The following is a 19489-nucleotide window of genomic DNA, read 5'->3' on the forward strand; positions in this document are numbered from 1 at the left end:
CACATCATCAGTTATCCTCAACTGTATAAAATAGTCCTGTATACATAGAGGGATTCCAATGTAAGCATGAGCATTAATGTTTTTTGAATGTAATTACTATTGTTGTTTATAACAGTACTGATGATGTATTATGATACTTAAGACGAAATATTTAGATATTATTAAAAAGTTAATTACTGTAGCATATGGGTGAATTTATAGTTATGAATACTCCACAAGTTTCTCTATATAAGAAAACTACTTCTCCTGTTAAAGAAACCTAATATAACATTTATGGTAATTCGATGTAAAGGAACTTTTAGGTCGCCTTTTGGGTATACAAAGTCAAAGAGAATTTTTTGGTGCAGTATAAAACCATTTTGATATAATGCTTATTATATGAAAATGGTTTTAACACCATGCCCAAAAAAGAGGAAGGGCAGAAGTGTCTTGACTGGCAGATCTACTTTGTGAATTTTAGATAAGCTATTAGTGAAGAGGATTATTATCATCATCATCATCATCTGACCTCAGAAAGTCAATTATTCACTATGGACGATCCTAACTTTAAAATGCAATGCTCATCAAACTGCATTCACTACTTTCTCAAAAAAAAAGACATCACCAGCAAATTTCCAAGAACTTGCAACATTAAGTTCTTGGAAATGCAACATTGTTACACTATCAATAAATACAAAAATTCGTTGCGACGGCTACAGTCTCTGGTCATTTGATCGACTACGAGTGGTAATATTAGTGTTACATTTTTTTTGTTCAGGATTTCATTTGATAATAGGTAAGTTGTAGGTAATATAGGAAAATTTTCTTTAATATATGTTTTTATTTTGGTTTTTTCTTCTTTTTTTTTAATAATTAAAATAATTTTAATCAGGATTAGAGTTTTGTGGTCGAAAAAGTGGATAGCCGTTAGGTGAAAAAACGAAATAAATGAAACTTCTTAAACATTAAAAGGACAAAATCTGAACAAGCAGAAACAAAGACATCTGAAGATACAATAAAACTTTGTGAAGAATCAAATTTTTCATAAAGCGAGCCAGTTGTTAAAAATTTACCAACACACCACTGATCATGACTGAAAATCAATAGTCACTTGTGTACGTCTTGAAATCACTTCTTGGTTAAGATAACTTTACTTAATCTAACTGTTTTAGGTGGTGCAGCAAAAATAAATAAATATTCCTAGAGCTCTATGAGAAGATAGATTTCAAGAACTTTGTGTCTTGGAGGTACTATGTGACTCTTCAGGGAAGATCGGAAGCATAGAACACAAAATTAACAGTAAAAGAGATTGGGACACAACAGGTGTATAAAACAAACTACTTGATAGAATGACTTTCAATTCCACATGGATGCTCATGAAAGTTGTACCAACTTAGGAAAAAAAATTCGTGTCGATAGTGTTGCCATCTATGCTTGAGGCCAAGAATTTTTCAGACCACCCTCGTATGTATTTCTAAACAAATCTAGAATAAGTCTTTAGCATCTTAATTAAACTGACTAATTGGTGTAACAAATTCAGTATGAAAATTCAACAATAAAATGATGAAATTATAAAAATGGGCAGGAACATGGAAAACAAACTGCATTCTCAGTGGAGTACATGAAACATTTCAGTTATTTTGCATTTTTATTGAAATGCCAAATTAAATGTATTATTATTACAGGAAACTCCAAAGAATCCTTACACTCACCAAGGGAGGCCCTAAACATCACATCAAGAATTATCCAACATTTGCGCAGTATTTATCATACTTCGTTTTGAACTCATTCACGGTCAAGGAACCCACAACAGACTCTGGCAATCTATTCCACTCATTCACTACTCTCCAAGCAAAAAACATAGTTCTAACACCCTTGCTAACTACACTCTTACTCAGTTTCCATGGATGACCCCTAGTTCTCAATCATACCTGTTCTGAAAAATTTCCTCTGTATTAATCCTGTAAAACCCCTTCAGTAATTTGTATGTTTCAATCATATCACTCATTTTCCACCTATCAACCAGTTTCTGTAACCCACAAATCTTCAACCCTGTTCTTGTATTCCAAAGACGTGCTTTCATCTTGGTCACTTCTCTCTGGATCCTCTCCATCTTCTCCTCATCGCCAAGAAACCCTGCCGCCCAAATCTGCATGCAGTAGTCAAGATGGAGTCTTATCAAAGCTTGATAAAGAGGAACAATAACCTGCTTGTCTCCGCGCATCAAAGTATTCTTCAGTAACCAAGCGATCTGATGAACTGCTTTAGCAACTTTTCCTATGTGGCCCCTAAACTTTAACTTCCTATCCATTTAACACTCCCAGGACTCTGGGAATGTTAAATGGATAGGAAGTTAAAGATTAATGTCAATTTTCTGGAATACAGTTGGTACTCTTTTCACACCAAAATGCATAACCTTACACCTTGCTACATTAAACTGATATCCATTCTCCTTTGCCCAATCTGCCAATCTATTCAAATCATCCTGCAACATTTTGACATCATCTGTGTTAACTGTTGTCTACCCAATTTTGCATCATTGGCAAATAACTGAACAGTTCTTCTCAGATCCTTTCCTATATTGTTAATGAACAAATTAAACAGTAGCAGTCCAAGAACAGAACCCTGTGGCATGCCACTTGTCACAGGCCTTCTTTTGGACTCTACTCCTGAATAAACTACTCTCTGATATCTTTCCATCAACCACCCTCCTATCCATCTCACCAACCCTATATCCATCTCCATGTACCGTAGTTTACTGATAATTCCATGTGGTATCCTGTCAAAGGCCTTTGCAAAGTCCAGCGGTATCACTGTAAACCCATTTCCTTTATCCAACTCAGGTTTCACTGTATTATAAAACATGAGCAAGTTACTGAGTCATGACCTACCCTTCACAAAACCATGCTACCCCCCCCCCCCATACAGAATCCCATTTCTATCTATCCATTCCTATATTTTGCTTGACAAGTCCTGATATGCTGACCAGTTGGTAGCTACATCAGTTTTGGAGCTTCCTTTATGCAATGGAACTATTTTCCCCTCTTTCCACCCCCTCAGGACAAACCCAGAGCTGAGACTTAGATTAAACAATATGGTCAAGGGCACTGACAATTCCCTCGCCACTTCATGTAATACTCTAGCTGGTATGCCATCCAATCCCACAGCTGTATTTGCATTAAGGTTCTGTAATATGCTATGCATCCATTTCATTTACCTCAGTTCTCACACAAGCCTTTGGCTCTCTCGTTCCTGCAATATCACTACCTAAATGATATACTCTTGCAAAGTGTTCACATAGTATTTCTACTATTTTGACTGATTCAGTTACCTCCCTACCATCGGAATTTATTAAAATCATTCTGAGATATACATTCTTTCTTTTACTTGCAGCATATCGAAAGAAATGTTTGGGATTCTCTTTAGCCTGCATTGTTAACTTCCTTTCGTAATCTGCTTTTGTCTTTCTTACCACACTAGTTACCCTTCTGGCCTGTGCCTTGTAGTGTTCAAGTGCCTGCAGGCCACCTTTCTCCTTAAATTCCCTCCACAATTGTTTTTTTTTTTTTTTTCAGCTCCAGCTTAATGATGATATTCATCCATTTAACTTCCACTTGATTTACTCTCTTGACTCTAGGTCAAGTGCAGTCTGCCATTGCTTCCCTCAAACACTCCTTTACCACTTCCTATGCACTATAGATATCCAGGCAATCTCCTAAGCTTCTCATACTTACCAGCTCTACAATTCCACATATACCCAGTCTTAACTGAAAATTCCACACATTTAGCTACCTCCCAGGTCAAGATCACATGATCACTCTCACCAACTGGTAGCAATGTGGTCATATTCATTATGGACAAATTTTCAGATGCAATTACTAGATCGAGCGTTCTCAAACCCTTAGTATATTCCATCACATGATGTCTCAGGTAATTATCCCTTAATAACTGCATAAATTCCATTTCCTTCCTTCCTCTCATGTGTCCTCTCCTCCTTCCAATCTATGTTCCCATAGTTGAAATCACCCATAATATTTACCTGCCTTTCACTCAATGAGTCTAGTTATCGATGCAAATATGGAACTAGATAGTGTAGATGAGGAGTAAGTTAAATAGATTTAAATGGAATAAGAGATAAATTAGCTAATTACTAAACCAACATTACAAGGTTTTCAAACCAATTTTAATTTAGGGATATAAGGAAAGATCCGAGAAGCCTCACACAGCAACAAGTCCTCCTTCCTTGGTGTTGAAACAGTTTACACGCTTGCCACAGAAGTCTATCATATAATGTGTACATGAGACAGGAGTTAGCAGTGCAAGCATACAGCACATTCTTAAAGTAGCATGAAAAATTTACATCCCAAGATTATTACATGCAATGAATGAAGACGATCCTGATTGAAGAATGCAGTATTGTGAGTGGTTTCAACACATGGTAGATGAGGAGTTTGTGAGGAAGATGATTTGCTCTGATGAAGCACAATTTAAGCTTAAAGGAACAGTGAATTAGCATAATTATGTTTACTGGGCTCCAGAAAATCTGGGCATTCATGTGGACAAGGCGGTCAATTTATCGGGGCTCAATGTCTGGTGTGGATTGTCATCTAGGGGTTAAATAGGACCATTCTTCTTTGAAGGTTCTGTTACTGGTCGTGTACCTAGACATGCTACGCACATCCATTTTACCTGCCATTCATGCACTTTATGGTAACGATCAATTTCTCTTCCAACAAGATGGCGCAACACCAGACTACCACAGAGCTTACTTCGATGAGAGTTTGCAGGGACAATGGACAGGATGAAGAAGTGCAGTTGAGTTCTCATGTTCTCCTGATTTAACACCCTTGGACTTCTATCTATGGGGGACTCTAAAGGATGCAGTGTATCGTAAAAAAACAGCTACACTGGTGGCCCTTTGGAAAGGAATTGAAACGGCATGTGCAGCAATCCCACTGGACACTTTGGCAAACATTGCACGGGCAGTAGTTCATCATAATAATAAGTGTCTGGATGCTAATGGTAACTACTTTGAGCACCTCGTGTAATTGTAGAAGTCAAAGGTAACTTGTATTCATCCCTTGATGTCTGTATAAATTTAGTATTAATTGAAGTGTGTACAGATTTTTTTGATGGACTCTGTATATATATATATTAGAAATACTACAGGAAATAAATATATCATGTATTAGAAAGAAATGTCACAAATTAGAAAGATGAAATGGTAGCATATGTTTACTATTTGATGATAAACTGCTATAGTGTGACTAGCTTATATAATTTCTATGATTATAAGGATTCAAAGCCATCATTTATGAATAAACCAAACAGACTAATCAGATATAACATTATTAGGCATACTTCTCCACTATTAAACATGACTCCAAACTAGTTTATTATTATTACAAAAAATATATAGGAAATGGAAAATAACTTACTCCAAAGGGGTTTTTAACTCGGGCATTATGTTACGAACTTCTCTTGCACTGGTATAGATTCCTTTTTCTTTATAAATTTTATTTAAAATTTGACGCAAGCCTGCAAGGTTTGGTACCCATTCAATAAGTCCACATTCTTCATTTAGTGGAATGACAGCCTAAAAGAAACAAATATAACATTAATATAACATTTATGTGTATTTAATATGATTACATTCAGAACATTAAAGTTAATTGCATTCACTGATTTACACAGCAATTCTCATTAAACCTCATAGTGTAAATGACTGAAATCAAAGATATCACAATGTTGAAATGAATGAGCTGGCTACAAAAATTCATACAAACTTATGGCTGCAACTATTTTGCTAGTAAGAACAGGAGATATGAGGAAAGAAAAGTAAACAAATACCACAATAGTGAATCCAAAGTTTATTAATCATGAACAAACAGCATCTGGTCAGTTACAAATAGTTTACAAAAAGCATTTAAACTGTACACTATTACAGTCAACACATACTGAGCCCTGCTGTAACAAGAATTCCTAGTTCACTGAAGAACAGATAAATTATGTATCACCATCCAAGGGTTTCAATAGTATTCCATTGCTTGTCACAAATGTTATATTGTTGGGCTCCTCTCCAGATGGCTTGCACAAGCACATAAGGAGGAGAATGGGAGATTCAGAAGACCATGAAACTGGTCTGTTTCTTCTGTTTTATTCATCAACTGGCTGTCCAAATATCACTTGATATTGCAAGTGGAATAGGAAGCAATACGACACTGTCTGTTGTGCTGTGGAAACTGCTCTGACAGAATTTGTAAAATAGGTTGGGGGGGGGGGGGGGGCTGATAGTCATGGTAGTAGTTCATAAATACCAAATATTCCTACTCATACATTTACTATAAACTGCTGTTGAAATTACATTTCAGTGCATGAGTGTGACTGTGAATTTTCATCAGCGATATGTGCTAGTTATAACTATTCAAAATTTCCATTTAGTGTGTGAGACCTGCTTTCTTCATCACTAACACTCAGCTGAGAAAGGTTGGATACAACTATAGAAGCCATTTGCAGAGAATAAACAAGTTGTATGTAAAAGAAATACATACTGATCATGTAATACCTGTCACACGGTTAACCAGGAAATTTGGTTATGAGCAACTGACTACATGGCATTCTAGAATTATTCAACAACATGCAGAACATCTTCCATATTCCTTTCCTTTATGCTTACACAGCAATCAGAATACATCATGAAAATTATGGAAACAACTACTGTTTAATAGTAATTAATAGTAACTCTTTCTTCTTTCACTACGCATTATTCCCGCTTCCTATGCAGGGTCCGTGTGTTACTCAGATGCGACTTCTTGTTAGTACCACTCCCAACCGACCTGTCGCCTAGCCTGCCACTAGGGGGGGGAGATATATTTTTCACTTTAGAAGCATATGTTCACTGGGACGGTTTGCCTGCTTGCATGATGAAAAACGCCAGATAAACTGGCGGGAAAAAGCCCTACTGCCCGCGTCCAAGACTGGCAGTAGATACTACCAAAGTTTATTATAAACCAATATATATATATATGCTAACTCATATCACCACCCTTTGCAAAAATTTGGAGTCATTAACACTTAAAAACAAAGTTAAAACAATTTGCTCTAATGAACAAGCTCTTAAACAAAAATTACAAATTATTAGCAATACATTTATAAATAACGGCTACAGCAAAAATACTATTGATAAAATTCTTCATAAAACTTTATTAAAAAATATTATTATATATTACAGTAAAACCACAGCTATTCCATATATAAAGGATTATCAGAAAAAATTAAGAGAATCCTACACCATTATAATCTTAATGCCACATTTAAACTACCTTTAAAATTAAAAAACACATTCCACTCCTCTAAGGATCCTCTCACCCAGGGCTGAATTAACCATTAAGCAAAATAAGCACATGCTTAGGGCATCATGGAAAGAGGGGACACCACAGAATTTCTGCTTTAGTTTGATGACGAATTTAATTTAAATTAACTTTTAATTAGTTTTTCATTGTTTTTATCTTTTTTTACTGTTACTTACTGTTTCAATAAATAATGATGTGTAGAAGGCCTAATAAAACTCTAACCACATGCATGACGGTTCGTTTACGCCGTATTATCGCTCACGACACTTTCTGGCACTACCATTGCGTCAAATGAGGTAATTTTTTATAATTAACGTAACCATTTTATTTTTTATTTTCCTGTCTGTTTTAATAAATTATGTCTTATAAAAGGCTCCAGAAGCAAATATAAAAATCACACGGTATGTGATTTGTTTTATGTGTAACTGTAACTAATATTCAACAAAATAATCTTTTTATTTCTGTATTTAACAGATTCCAAGAACCAAGATGAAACATATTCAGTTAAGTGGTGCACAAAAGCGAAAACTATCAAAAAAGAAACAAGAGGAAACTTTGGAATTAGATTCCAAGACGGCAAAGCTGACTGATTTCTTCACACAAGTTCCACAACATCATATACCAATTCCTGATCAGAGCCAATCTCAGTCATCAGAAGTGGACACAAATACCACTTTCATCACTTCAACATCAAAATATGATGATGTTGGAATCATCTAGGTGTCACAAGCAGGTTCATCTAGCACATGTCTCACTACTGACCTCACTTTGTCTGTAAATTCTCTTGATATCTCTACTGCAAATGTTGATGCAAGTTGCTTTACACAACATTCTGAGGTTGAAATAATTGCTGAAAATGAAAGTTTAGTGGGCCATGGTGATGGTGGTGAAATGATTCAGTCTGCAAAAGATGAAGTAAATATAGCAAAAGAGCCAGGGTTGTGGCTTGATTTCTCTGCTGATGATGTGGCTTATTGGACTGCTTGTGGACCCAGTGATTGTCAACACCACAATGGGCCATTTGACAAGTCTTACTGACATTTCAGTAGTGGCAAACCAGTAAGATACTGTTTGCAGAAACTTTTCATTGGGACAAAAGCTAATGGCGAGGAATACAAGAGAGAGTGGTTATTGTATTCACCATCAACGGGATCAGTTTATTGTTTTGTTTGTAAACTGTTTGCTCCTAAAAATTTCTCACATTTTGTTACAAAATGTGAGAAATACTATTGTATTTCTCACATACAATTTTATTTTCTCACATTACAATAGTATTGCGAAATACTATTATAATTGATCAATGAAAAAAGCACTACTCACCGAGACTCTATACTAACATACTTAACTCGCAGACAAGGTGTAGGGTTGGGACAACATTTGGAGAAACAAATTCAGGAAGAGTGTGATTACTGGGAACATATCCTGAGGCGTGTCACAGCTGTTATTCGTACGTTAGTTGAATGTGACTTGGCTTTTCACGGAACAGAAGAAAGATTTGGATCATTGTGAAATGGGAACTTTTTAGGGCTGCTTGAACTCATAGGTCAGTTTGATCCATTTTTAGCAGGTCACATTGCAAAATATGGAAATAAATATGGCAAAGGAAATCCTTCTTATCTGTCCAAAGCCGCCTGTGAGAAACTCATTCAACTGATGGCCCCAAAAGGTCCACGTGCTTATTGTTGATGAAGTAAAATCTTCTGGTTATTTTAGTTTGTCAGTTGATTCAACATCAGATCTGTCACATATCGACCAGTTAAGTGTTGTACTTAGGTACTTAAAAGGTGAACGCTTTTTAACCTTTCTGGAAATGAAAAGTCATACCAGTGAGGAAATGGCAAATCAGGTGTTGCAGTACTTAGGTAAAGTTTGTCAGCTAAACTTTCCAAAATGTAGGGGCCAGTCTTATGACAATGCTGCTAACATGTCTGGGCGTTATAAAGGATGCAGCAAAAAATTTTAGAAACAAACAAGTTTGCTATATATGTGCCCTGTGCAGCTCATTCACTAAATTCGATAGGCCGAAGTGCTGTTGCTGTCAAGAGGCAGTTAATTTCTTCTCTACAGTGCAGTTGCTCTATACCTTTTTCTCAGCCTCAACCAGCCAGTGGACAATTCTTAAAGGTTGTATTAGAAATGAAAATGTCTTAAAATCCCTCTCTGATACCAGATGGGAGGCACATGCTATGGCAACAGCAGCAATTTTGAAATCTTTCCTTCAAATTTTAGAAGCGTTAGACTCTATAGCCGAAGACCAGTCACAAAAGGGAGACACTAGAAGAGAAGCAGATAATATTGCAAATGCAATGCAAGAGCTAGAATTCGTTTTTATGTTGATTTTTTGGGATGAGATTTTGCAAAATTTTCATGGAGTAAGCCAAGTGCTACAGAATGAGGATGTCAACTTAAAAACATGTGCAGATCTATATGGATCATTAGCTGAACAATTGTGCACTTCACGGAATGAATTTGAAAGATATGAAGCAGCTACAAAGGAGTGCTACCAGATGTTGATTACAAGGCAGCTCAAACTCGCAAACGTATCAGAAAGAAGGTACCCAATGACAGAGATGCTCCAGAAGTATATCTGAATGCCAGAGATAAATTTCATATCACCACCTTTTACACAATTGTTGACAAACTTGAAACTGAGATGAGAAGAGGAGGAGAGATATACAAAGAAATATCAGAGAGATTTTCTTTTCTAAGTGATGTGCCACATAATGCTGCTTCAGTGACTTCATCATCTACTGAAATTGAAAGGTATTCTCAGTGTTGTCAAAAGCCGATTGATGCTTATCCAGAGGACTTGAACACTAATTTCTCAGCTGAGCTTCAGAAGTTTCACTCATATGTGCACCATAAGTTCAGGGCAACAAAAAATGTAAAAACAAAAAATGTAAAATGTAAAAACTGAACTTTATTTTATAAAGTTCAGTCATGCTGAACTTTATAAAATAATTGTAGAAGACAATATTGAGTGTGCCTTTCCAAATGTAGACATTGCCTTTTGTATATTTTTAACATTAATGGTCACAAATTGCTCAGCTGAGCGTTCATTTTCTCAGTTGAAGTATATTAAAAATCCCATCAGAACTATGCAACAAGGCAGGTTGAATGCCTTATCTCTACTAAGTATAGAAGCAGATGTGTTATGTAAGATTAATTTTGAGGATCTGATCAAAGACTTTGCAATTAAAAAAAGTAGGAGAAAACTTTTCAAATCTAAATAAAGTTGAAGTATCCAAAAATAAACATTATTTTCCATCTTACTATAAGTTTTGTTTCATTTTGAAAAATAAAAATTTATTTTATGATTTATTATTGTTTATATTTTGAATTACATATATATGGGGCACCAAAATCTTTTAAGTGCTTAGGCCCTCTATGGGTCTTAATCTGGCCTTGCTCTCACCCCACTGGCACATCCTGAAATTTATTGCATCTATTGCACCTGTAACTTACCTTATATTGGGGAAACTGGACGTATATGTAAAAAAGAACACAAACGACACATTGAATTTAACAATTTTGGTGAAGCAGGCCTCTGAGATCATGCTCTTAACACCCTACATCAAATTGATTGGAAAATTACTTGTTCTTTACATCATACAAAAACCTGGTATGAACGGAAATTTAAAGAAGCCTGTGAAATTTTGATTAACCACCCTAATCTTAACAATAATGGTCATAAAAATCACAAGAATTTGGATGGCACACATTCAGCCCACATTTTACAGCAATCCTGACTTTAGGACTCTAAGCAGTTTTTCAGCTTTTATTGGCCACTATCCATACCAGTTGGTTGGAATTTATATGTATACTTATATAAGTAATTTTCTTTATTATTATTAATTTTTTTTATAAACATGTTGCTCTCCAGCCTAATTTAACTTTGTAACCTAATAGATAATAATAATAGGACTCTAGCTTTGATGCAGTAAGGTTTTTTTTTTTTTTTCCCACTAGAGGTCAGGCTAATAGTTATAACAGTTGGTCAGTAGCTTTAGCAAACCATGTAGATTGTAGTGCAGCTTGTTTCTTTGTATATACCGTATTTGCCAGCGTATAAGATGCACTTTTTTCTTTGAAAATAGTTCTGAAAAAAAGGGTGCATCTTATACGCTGATACTCAGTTTTTTATTACTTTCATTTCTGGAAATTTTCTCTGTTCCAAATTATGCGATTTCTTTCTTGCTTCCTTGTGGTGTGTGTGAGAGCATTCCAGTTATGTAGAGTTCAGTGGACACATATGCACTGTCATTGACAATCACAGTTGTGTTCCTGTTTGTTTAAACTTTTCAATTGTTGTCAAGGTTGTTGTGAATGGTGATAAATTTCTGCCGTAAAATTTTCTCTAAATTTCTTCACAAATTATGACTGAAAAACGTCGGCATTGCTACAATATTGCATTCAAGCTATGTGTGATTGCGTATGCTAAAGAATATAGAAACAATGCTGCAGAGAGGCATTTCAGGCCATCACAACTGAGAAAATTATAAGAACTTGGCAGAATCAGGAAGAGGAACTAAAAAATCTTTTTTTCCTAAAAAATGTGTACAAAAAAGGGGATGTGTCTTATATGCCGGTGCATCTTATACACCGGCAAATACGGTATGTGTATACTCCAGATGATGACCTTACATGAAGGTCAAAACGTTGAGCGTTCATTTTGGTTTATATTAAACTAAAGTTTTACTCTAACATGGTAGTTGTTTCCATAATTTTCATGATGTATCTTCCATATTCATGTTGCTTCACCATTAATTAACATGTACCGACATTGTATGGGTTTAACTAAATGATTGGTTTCTCTGCATTTCAGTGCTTCCATATTCTTGCCGGCTGAGTGGTCAGCATATCCACTCTCAAGCCAAAAGGCTGTGGGTTCGAATCCCACAATGGGCATGGATGTTTGTGATCGTCTGTGAAAATACCAGTGGTGATGTTGGATGGCATTGTTGGAGATGATGATGATAGTTGTGGTTCATTGTAGTTGGTGGATTCGGTGGTGGAGACAGAGAGTTGTAAGTAGGTGCCCTCCCTCAATGAGTCTTTGGACTCCCTGGAGGTGTTATGCAATAATAATAATAATATTTGTGCCATAGAGTTACTATTAATTGTCCACGAGGTTAGCCTAGTGGCTTTGTGCTTCGCAACCGTATGCCTGGGGAAGGAGTGTCCCAGGTTCGATTGCCATCGAAGACGTGAGGAACTTGAAGATCTTCATCAGCCATAGCCAAGTTAGCTGGTCTTGGGTGCAGGCAGTAGGGTTTCCCCCACCAGTTTATCTGGCGTTTTTCATCCCACAAGCAGGCAAACCGGCCCCGTAAACATACGCTTCTAAAGTCAAAAATATATTATCCCCCCTCAGCGGCAGGCTAGGCAACAGGTTAGCTGGGAGTGGTACTAACAAGAAATCGCATCTAAGTAACAAACGAATCCTGCACAGGAAGCGGGAATAACGCGTAGTGAAAGAAGAAAGAGTTATTAATTATTTACATGAAAACACAAGGAATAAATATTTATTTAGATAAAGTTAAATATTTCGGCCTGAAAATTACAGATTATCTTGAGTGGCAATGATCATTGATTACAAGGTAGAATGCTAACAACAGATTGATTTGGAACAGAAAGAGCCACGTGATGTTATCCATAAAACAGCATAATGGTATAAATGAAGACACATAAGTTAATCAGATAAGACTTTCCCATATTTTAGATAAAGATAGGCAGTCTTTATGATTCAAGTTTGGGTAGTGAAGCGAGGCCTCAGCACTCTCTTTAAACAACAAATGCACATATTTGTACCAACAATGAAGAAGTAAGCCATCAATCCTACTTCAGTTTGTCTGAAGTAGGATAGATGACAATCACAATCACTCCCTCGTACACCAGAGAGAGAGATACAAGGAAGCATTTATCTTTTGAAGAGGGAAAAACAATAAGATCAGCAATAAGATGTATATTAACCACAACTTCATGTTTACCTGCTTGGAGTTGATTGTGTACAAGAGAATAGGCTTGCATTAAGGTAAATGTTACGAGCACTTGGAGATTTCATAGTTTCCTTCAGTTTTGTGAAACTATCAACTTGTTTCCCCCTCTTCAATAGATAAATGCTTCCCTATGTCTCTCCCTGGTGTATACCAAGTTCCTTGTGATTGCCATCTATTCTACTTCGGACAAACTGAATGCTCAGCAGAAAAGAGAATACAAGTGTTATATCTTGTTTGTTTTGTTGTTGATATTATTAATGCTTATTAAAACACTTAAGGAATTGAACAACGTAGTTAAGAATATATATTAAATTATACTTTAATAAATATTACCAATATTTTGGCAACGTCACGTTGCCATCTTCTAAAGGAACTTACAAAAAAGGTACGTGCACGTAGACACTACAACACAGTAACTGGGAATGAACAGATGAAGCTATTATTCTCCTCAAAGTCCTGACTGTGCCCTCTAGCAGGCTGAGTAGGCGTTCTTGGCCGTTGGGCTGAAGGTCTACTGATGTAAGCCTCCCAAATTTGGGGCAGTCGCAAACAAAATTCTCCAAACCTCAACAACCAAATTTGTTGAGGTTTGAAGAATTTCTTAGAATTACAATCCCACCAACTCTCAAATTAGAAAACTTCACAGACTCCTTAAGAAAGTCACTTCTTGGCCTGTAGAACCACCAGATTAAAGCCATTTAACTCTATACCCCCCCCCCCCCTATTTACGGACTCCCAAAAATAGATAAAGAAAATGTGCCATTACGTCCCATAGCGGATGGCATTGATTCCCCCCACATACAAATTAGCTAAACATTTGGCCAAAGGGCTCACACACACACACACACACTATACTGGCAACACACCATCACACATAAAAAAATCAGCCCATTTCAAAGCCAGCATAGAAAAGCTTACACTCCAACATACTGACATAATGGTCAGCTTTGACGTCTCCTCTTTATTCGCAAATGTCCCACTCAAGGAAACTTTAGAGCTAATCCAAGCTAAATTTTCTCCTGATATCTCAGCCTTATTTCAGTTCACAATGAACTCGGGCTGTTTCGTTTGTCAGGGAAAATTCTACAAACAAACAGAGGGGTCAGCCATGGGTTCACCACTCTCCCCACCCTTGGCCAACTTCTTTATGGAGACCTTTGAAGAAAAAGCCTTTGCCTCTGCCCCACAAAAACCAACCATATGGCTTCACTACGTTGATGATGTGTTCGCTATTTGGCCACATGGCTCTGAAACACTTCTTTCCTTCTTAACACACTTAAACAACCAACACCCCAGAATCAAGTTCACCCTGGAAAAAGAGGAAAACAACAGCCTCCCTTTCCTAGACACACTAGTCACCTACCAGCCTAATGGAACCTTGGTTTTCTCAGTTTACAGAAAATCCACCCATACAGGCAGATACATTCACCAACAATTCCCCCCCACACACACACAACAATATGGAGTGGTGAAAACACTATACAACAGGGCTAAACTAACCTGTTCAAACGACTTGGCCCTAAACACTGAACTAAATCACACCCTCAACACTTTCTCAGTCAATGGCTACTACCCCCCCCCCCCCCCCAAAAAAAAATCCAAAAAATATTAGAACCTACTAACCACAGATTCCCCCCCCCCCCCCTCCACAACAAGGATTACTCTAAATCCATCACCATTCCCTACATCCGAGCACCTCAGAAAAGATTACCAAAATCTTAAAAAAACATGACCTGACCTGTTACAGACCTTACAGAAAATTGACATCCCTTATCCATTCCACTAAAGACCAACCACTTCCCCTAGACCTACCTGGTGTATACCAGGTCCCTTGCAGTTGTTGTAAACTGTCTTACTTTGACCAAACAGGCAGGGCGGCGAATATCAGAATTTCTGAACACAAGGACTACATCTGTTTTCACAAGTACAGCCATTCTGGTCTTGCAGACCATGCTCTGGATACATGCCACAGAATATGGTGGAAGAAAGCTACACTAATACACCATAGCAAATACAAATTCGAAAGACTATTTATGAAATCAGCCTCAGCCCTAAGAAATTCTCCAAACCTCAACAAATTTGGTTGTATGCGACTGCCCCAAATTTGGGAGGCTTACATCAGCAGACCTTCAGCCCAACAGCCAAGAACGCCTACTTAGCCTGCTAGAGGGCACAATCAGGACTTTGAGGAGAACAATAGCTTCATCTCTTCATTCCCAGTTACCATGTTGTAGTGCCTTCGTGCATGTGCCTTTTTTGTAATTTCCTTCAGAAGATGGCAATGTGATGTTGCCGAAATATCGGTAATATTTATTAAAGTATAATTTAATATATATTCTTAACTACGTTGTTCAATTCCTTAAGTGTTTTAATAATGCATAACCAATGTATAAGCCTGTCTACAAGTATTAATGCTTAATATTGTTACTATTTTACATATATGTGTATACTCCATATTTCTCATATTAACTATAGTTCGCCCACAGATTAGAGACCCATTGACACTTCTGCACATGTCCCAAACAGGAGAATACATTACGATAATAGGGTAATCAATCAGTTTTCTGGGATGAGTTTGTTTATTATTACAGGTCGGAAAATTTAGCTTTTCTTTTAAAAATTACGAACATCGTAGTTTTTAAAGTGCGACTATTTTGCTTGTATAACAGTTGGAAAAATGTACGTAGAGTATTAACAAAATTAAAAAAAGGTATAGCATAAAACAAAAATTTAACGAAATTTATTTTTAAGAAAGTTTTCTATAATATAAAAATAATTATACAGAAAAACAGAATTTTTTTCAAATGAACTTCTGATTTTTTTCAAATGATATTCTAAACTTACAGTTGAGAGAACTGAGACACTTTAATGTCCTAAACCGATTAATTATTTATGACTTGCTGTGACTCTTTTAACAAACCCATGCAAAAAAAAGGTTGGAAAAAAAATACTATTATCAAATCCTTTTAATCTTCATAGTCATCTGAATTGATCCGAATCGCCATCACTTTCACTTAAACTGATCACCAAAGGTTCGCATAATTCTTCGATAATTCCGTCTCTGTCCCAATACATATTTTCCAATGAGGTGACATGAAAGCAATATTTTCCCCAGTTCTGAACTGTAATACTTTCAATCGCATGTTCTGAAAGCTTAAAAAGTTTCAACATGTCAATATCTCCAGTTACGTTGCGATGGCGAATGAAACTTTTCACTTCTGCCCAAACATACTCAATAGTATTAATATAGCAATAGCATTAAAACAAAATCCGATTTCATGAAGTATTTTCCTTAAAGTTTCTCTTTTCCAAGGAAAATAAATTTTTTCTTTAAGAACAGGAATCAATTTCGGAACAGTTGGCACTCTTTTCTCGACCGCATAAAATTCGTGAATAGTTCTTCTTACAACGTCTACATCAAAATCATTCAAAGCTATGGTTTCGATGGTTTTCTTTCTCTGATGCTTTTTTTAGGAGATTTAAATTTTCGCTTACCTTCACCTTTTGATTCCCTACGAATTCTTTTAACAGTTGACCCCGATACGCCTGCAATTGCACTTGCACGTTTTATGACTTGAGAAAGGGGAACAAGGAGACTGTCTTTTAATGATTCTTTTTCGCAGAATGTCAGCACATTATTCAATATTCTTTTGCAAGAGCTACTGAAATGTTTAACAACAGAACTTGTTGACTGTACTGGATCCATCATACAAATTAATAATAAAAAAATAATGCAAAAAAGCGACAACAAAAATCAAGCTACTAGTACAGCAACAGACAAGAAAGCACGTGATTTCACATGTTGGCAACCAATTCGTACATCCTTCATTTCTTTCTCCCCTTGAGCATGAATCGACTATTCTTGGCGAAACGCCAAGCAGACCTACAAACGGTGGGCGAACTATACCTCTTAAAACTCTTTCAAAGATAAATCTTGTCTTGTTTAACCCTCAACTATATTCCTTGTCTGCTGCGCCTTTGTTGTAATCTTTCGAGGCCTCTCCTTCAATCTTAAATTGTGTGCAAAGTCTTCAAACAAGGAGAATTCTCCCTGATCTATAAATTCTGGGGTCAAGTCCTTTTCGGAATCAAGAAAATTTTTTTGTTTAGCTGCACCATCTTGATTGCTATACAAGACAGAACTTCTTGTCAGGGATTTGACCTAGAGATTATCACGATTCCAATAAATATGAACATTAAACAAGCCCTTATTAATATTTCTAAACAGCAGTCTTAACCATTTCCTGCGTTTTTTTACTTATATAGGTTCGATATTTTTAGCAGGTGGTGATTGGCTTGGAAGATCATACACATATTTTGGGTTAAGAAATAAAGAAATTTATTCATTCTAAAATACAATACATGTTAATCAAAAACTAAGCTAAATGGAGGTCCCAAAAATTAATTATGCAAAATTTAACAAATAAGATCTAGTTCACAATAGGTATCTCTCATTAGGTGATATTAACAAATCCAAACTGTCCTTAATCCGATTACTTAACACAAATATGTAGATGCATGCCTTCCTTCTTCCTCAATTAATGCAGATACAACACATCGAATTCAAACTAATGACAATTCTTGTAACTCTACACTTCCATAACTACAAAGATCCTTGTTAGAGGAATAGGTACTAAAGTCCTAAAAATCTGTCTGAACAAGCCCGATCCACAGGAAATTTTACACTGTAGCTCACTCTGGCCTAAGAATTACACAATACAATAAGAAATAAAGTTTTACATTACCAACCAGATGAATTCATTAGGAGATACTTCTCATCATGTCTTCTTGTAGGTTTCCTTTCAGGTTGTCACCCTATTCATTGAGCTGTTGTTCCTTGCCTTGACTTCTTTACCTTATGTCCAAGAATTTGTCTGGCAGAAGGGTATGGCTGGAGCTATACAAAGTTTCAGCATATGCTGTTTGTCCCGTCGCATAGATGACTATGCTCAAACAAGTCCGCTATTTTGACCATACCGCCGCCACTGAACGACTCCCGCTCGACTCCGTCACCTCGAAGCTACGACCCTCCACACGGAAAACCACAGAAACCTTAACTAGGAATGAAAAAGGCAAAAAGACCGTGAACTCGCGTCGCTAAGACTTTTATATGTTCCATGTCTGTTCTCTCTAATACGTCACTGATTTGCAGATGCCACCTAATTCTCCTTGCACACCACACCTTCTCCTCTCATTGCGTTTCTGCGTGGGCATCTTGCACGTGCCTTGGGTTCATATAGCAACTGCCTGCAGTCATGTTTATAATAGGATTACAATAGTTTATTCTAAACTCTGACCTTGTTGTTACAATGTCACCTCTACATTACCTTATTTCTTGTCAGTTATTTAAGGAACATATACAAAATATTTACATAGAAAAATTACATGAATGGACTATTATTATTAAATATATACAAGGATTTCTATTATTATCTATTTACAAGTAATTCTTTTTAGGAGATTTCTTTGCACTTCATTTAAATCCTGAATGAAATACTCAAAGACAATTTAAGTGTTCATTCCAGATTTAACATATTTAATTTGGAAATAATATTTTTTGTATATTACTGAATATTGTCACCTCAAGGGGTTTTGTAAAAGAACAGAAAAATAAGTGTAAGATTAATTGTGTCTAAAGAAACCTCTTAGTCACTGGTAATTCTAGATGGATTAAGGTATTAACAAATGACCCGGGGCAACTGTAACCTCGAGGGTCAATAGTGTGCGGGGGTTTCCTGTCTAAACGCAATGAACGAGAAGGGTGACGGGTGCAGACCACCGAAGTACCAACGAGCGATAACATAAGCGAACCCCAAGATCATCCGAGACAGATAAATAGCAGGTTGCAATGGCGAGAAAGGGAGTTCAGTGCAGCGATTCAGTTTGGTTCCTGGCGGAGCAGTTCGTGGAGTTCGAGTTTGTCCGGTCCCATTCCCGGATCAGCAAGAAGTTTCGAGGTCACATGGGTTCCGACCAGAAGTTATGGGTTCCAGAAGTCGACGAGGTTCCGGAGTTGAGAAGTATGATGATATGATGTACATTATGGCAGCAGAGTTTTGATAACATCTTGGGAAATGATTTCTAATCGCCATTGGAGACTTACGTTCCAGATAGTAAATGCCAAGAAAGCGACATGACTAAGATAAACGGTTTTAGAAG

General features: G+C 36.6%; 1 protein-coding gene across 1 annotated transcript in view; it reads right to left on the minus strand.

Moving 5' to 3' along the window:
- LOC150101877 (serine/threonine-protein kinase ATR-like) overlaps window positions 1-19489 on the minus strand; it is an 860597-nt gene that overhangs the window by 66635 nt on the left and 774473 nt on the right. The window contains exon 55 of the mRNA XM_090399924.1: window positions 5418-5575. Within this exon, the coding sequence (XP_090256050.1) occupies window positions 5418-5575 (158 nt within the window). The remainder of the gene's footprint in view (window positions 1-5417; window positions 5576-19489) is intronic.

Source organism: Typopeltis vanoorti, chromosome 11 (assembly GCF_054136105.1).
Source record: "Typopeltis vanoorti isolate ZY-2024b chromosome 11, IOZ_Tvanoo_1.0, whole genome shotgun sequence".
In the NCBI taxonomy this organism is placed as follows: Eukaryota; Metazoa; Arthropoda; class Arachnida; order Uropygi; family Thelyphonidae; genus Typopeltis; species Typopeltis vanoorti.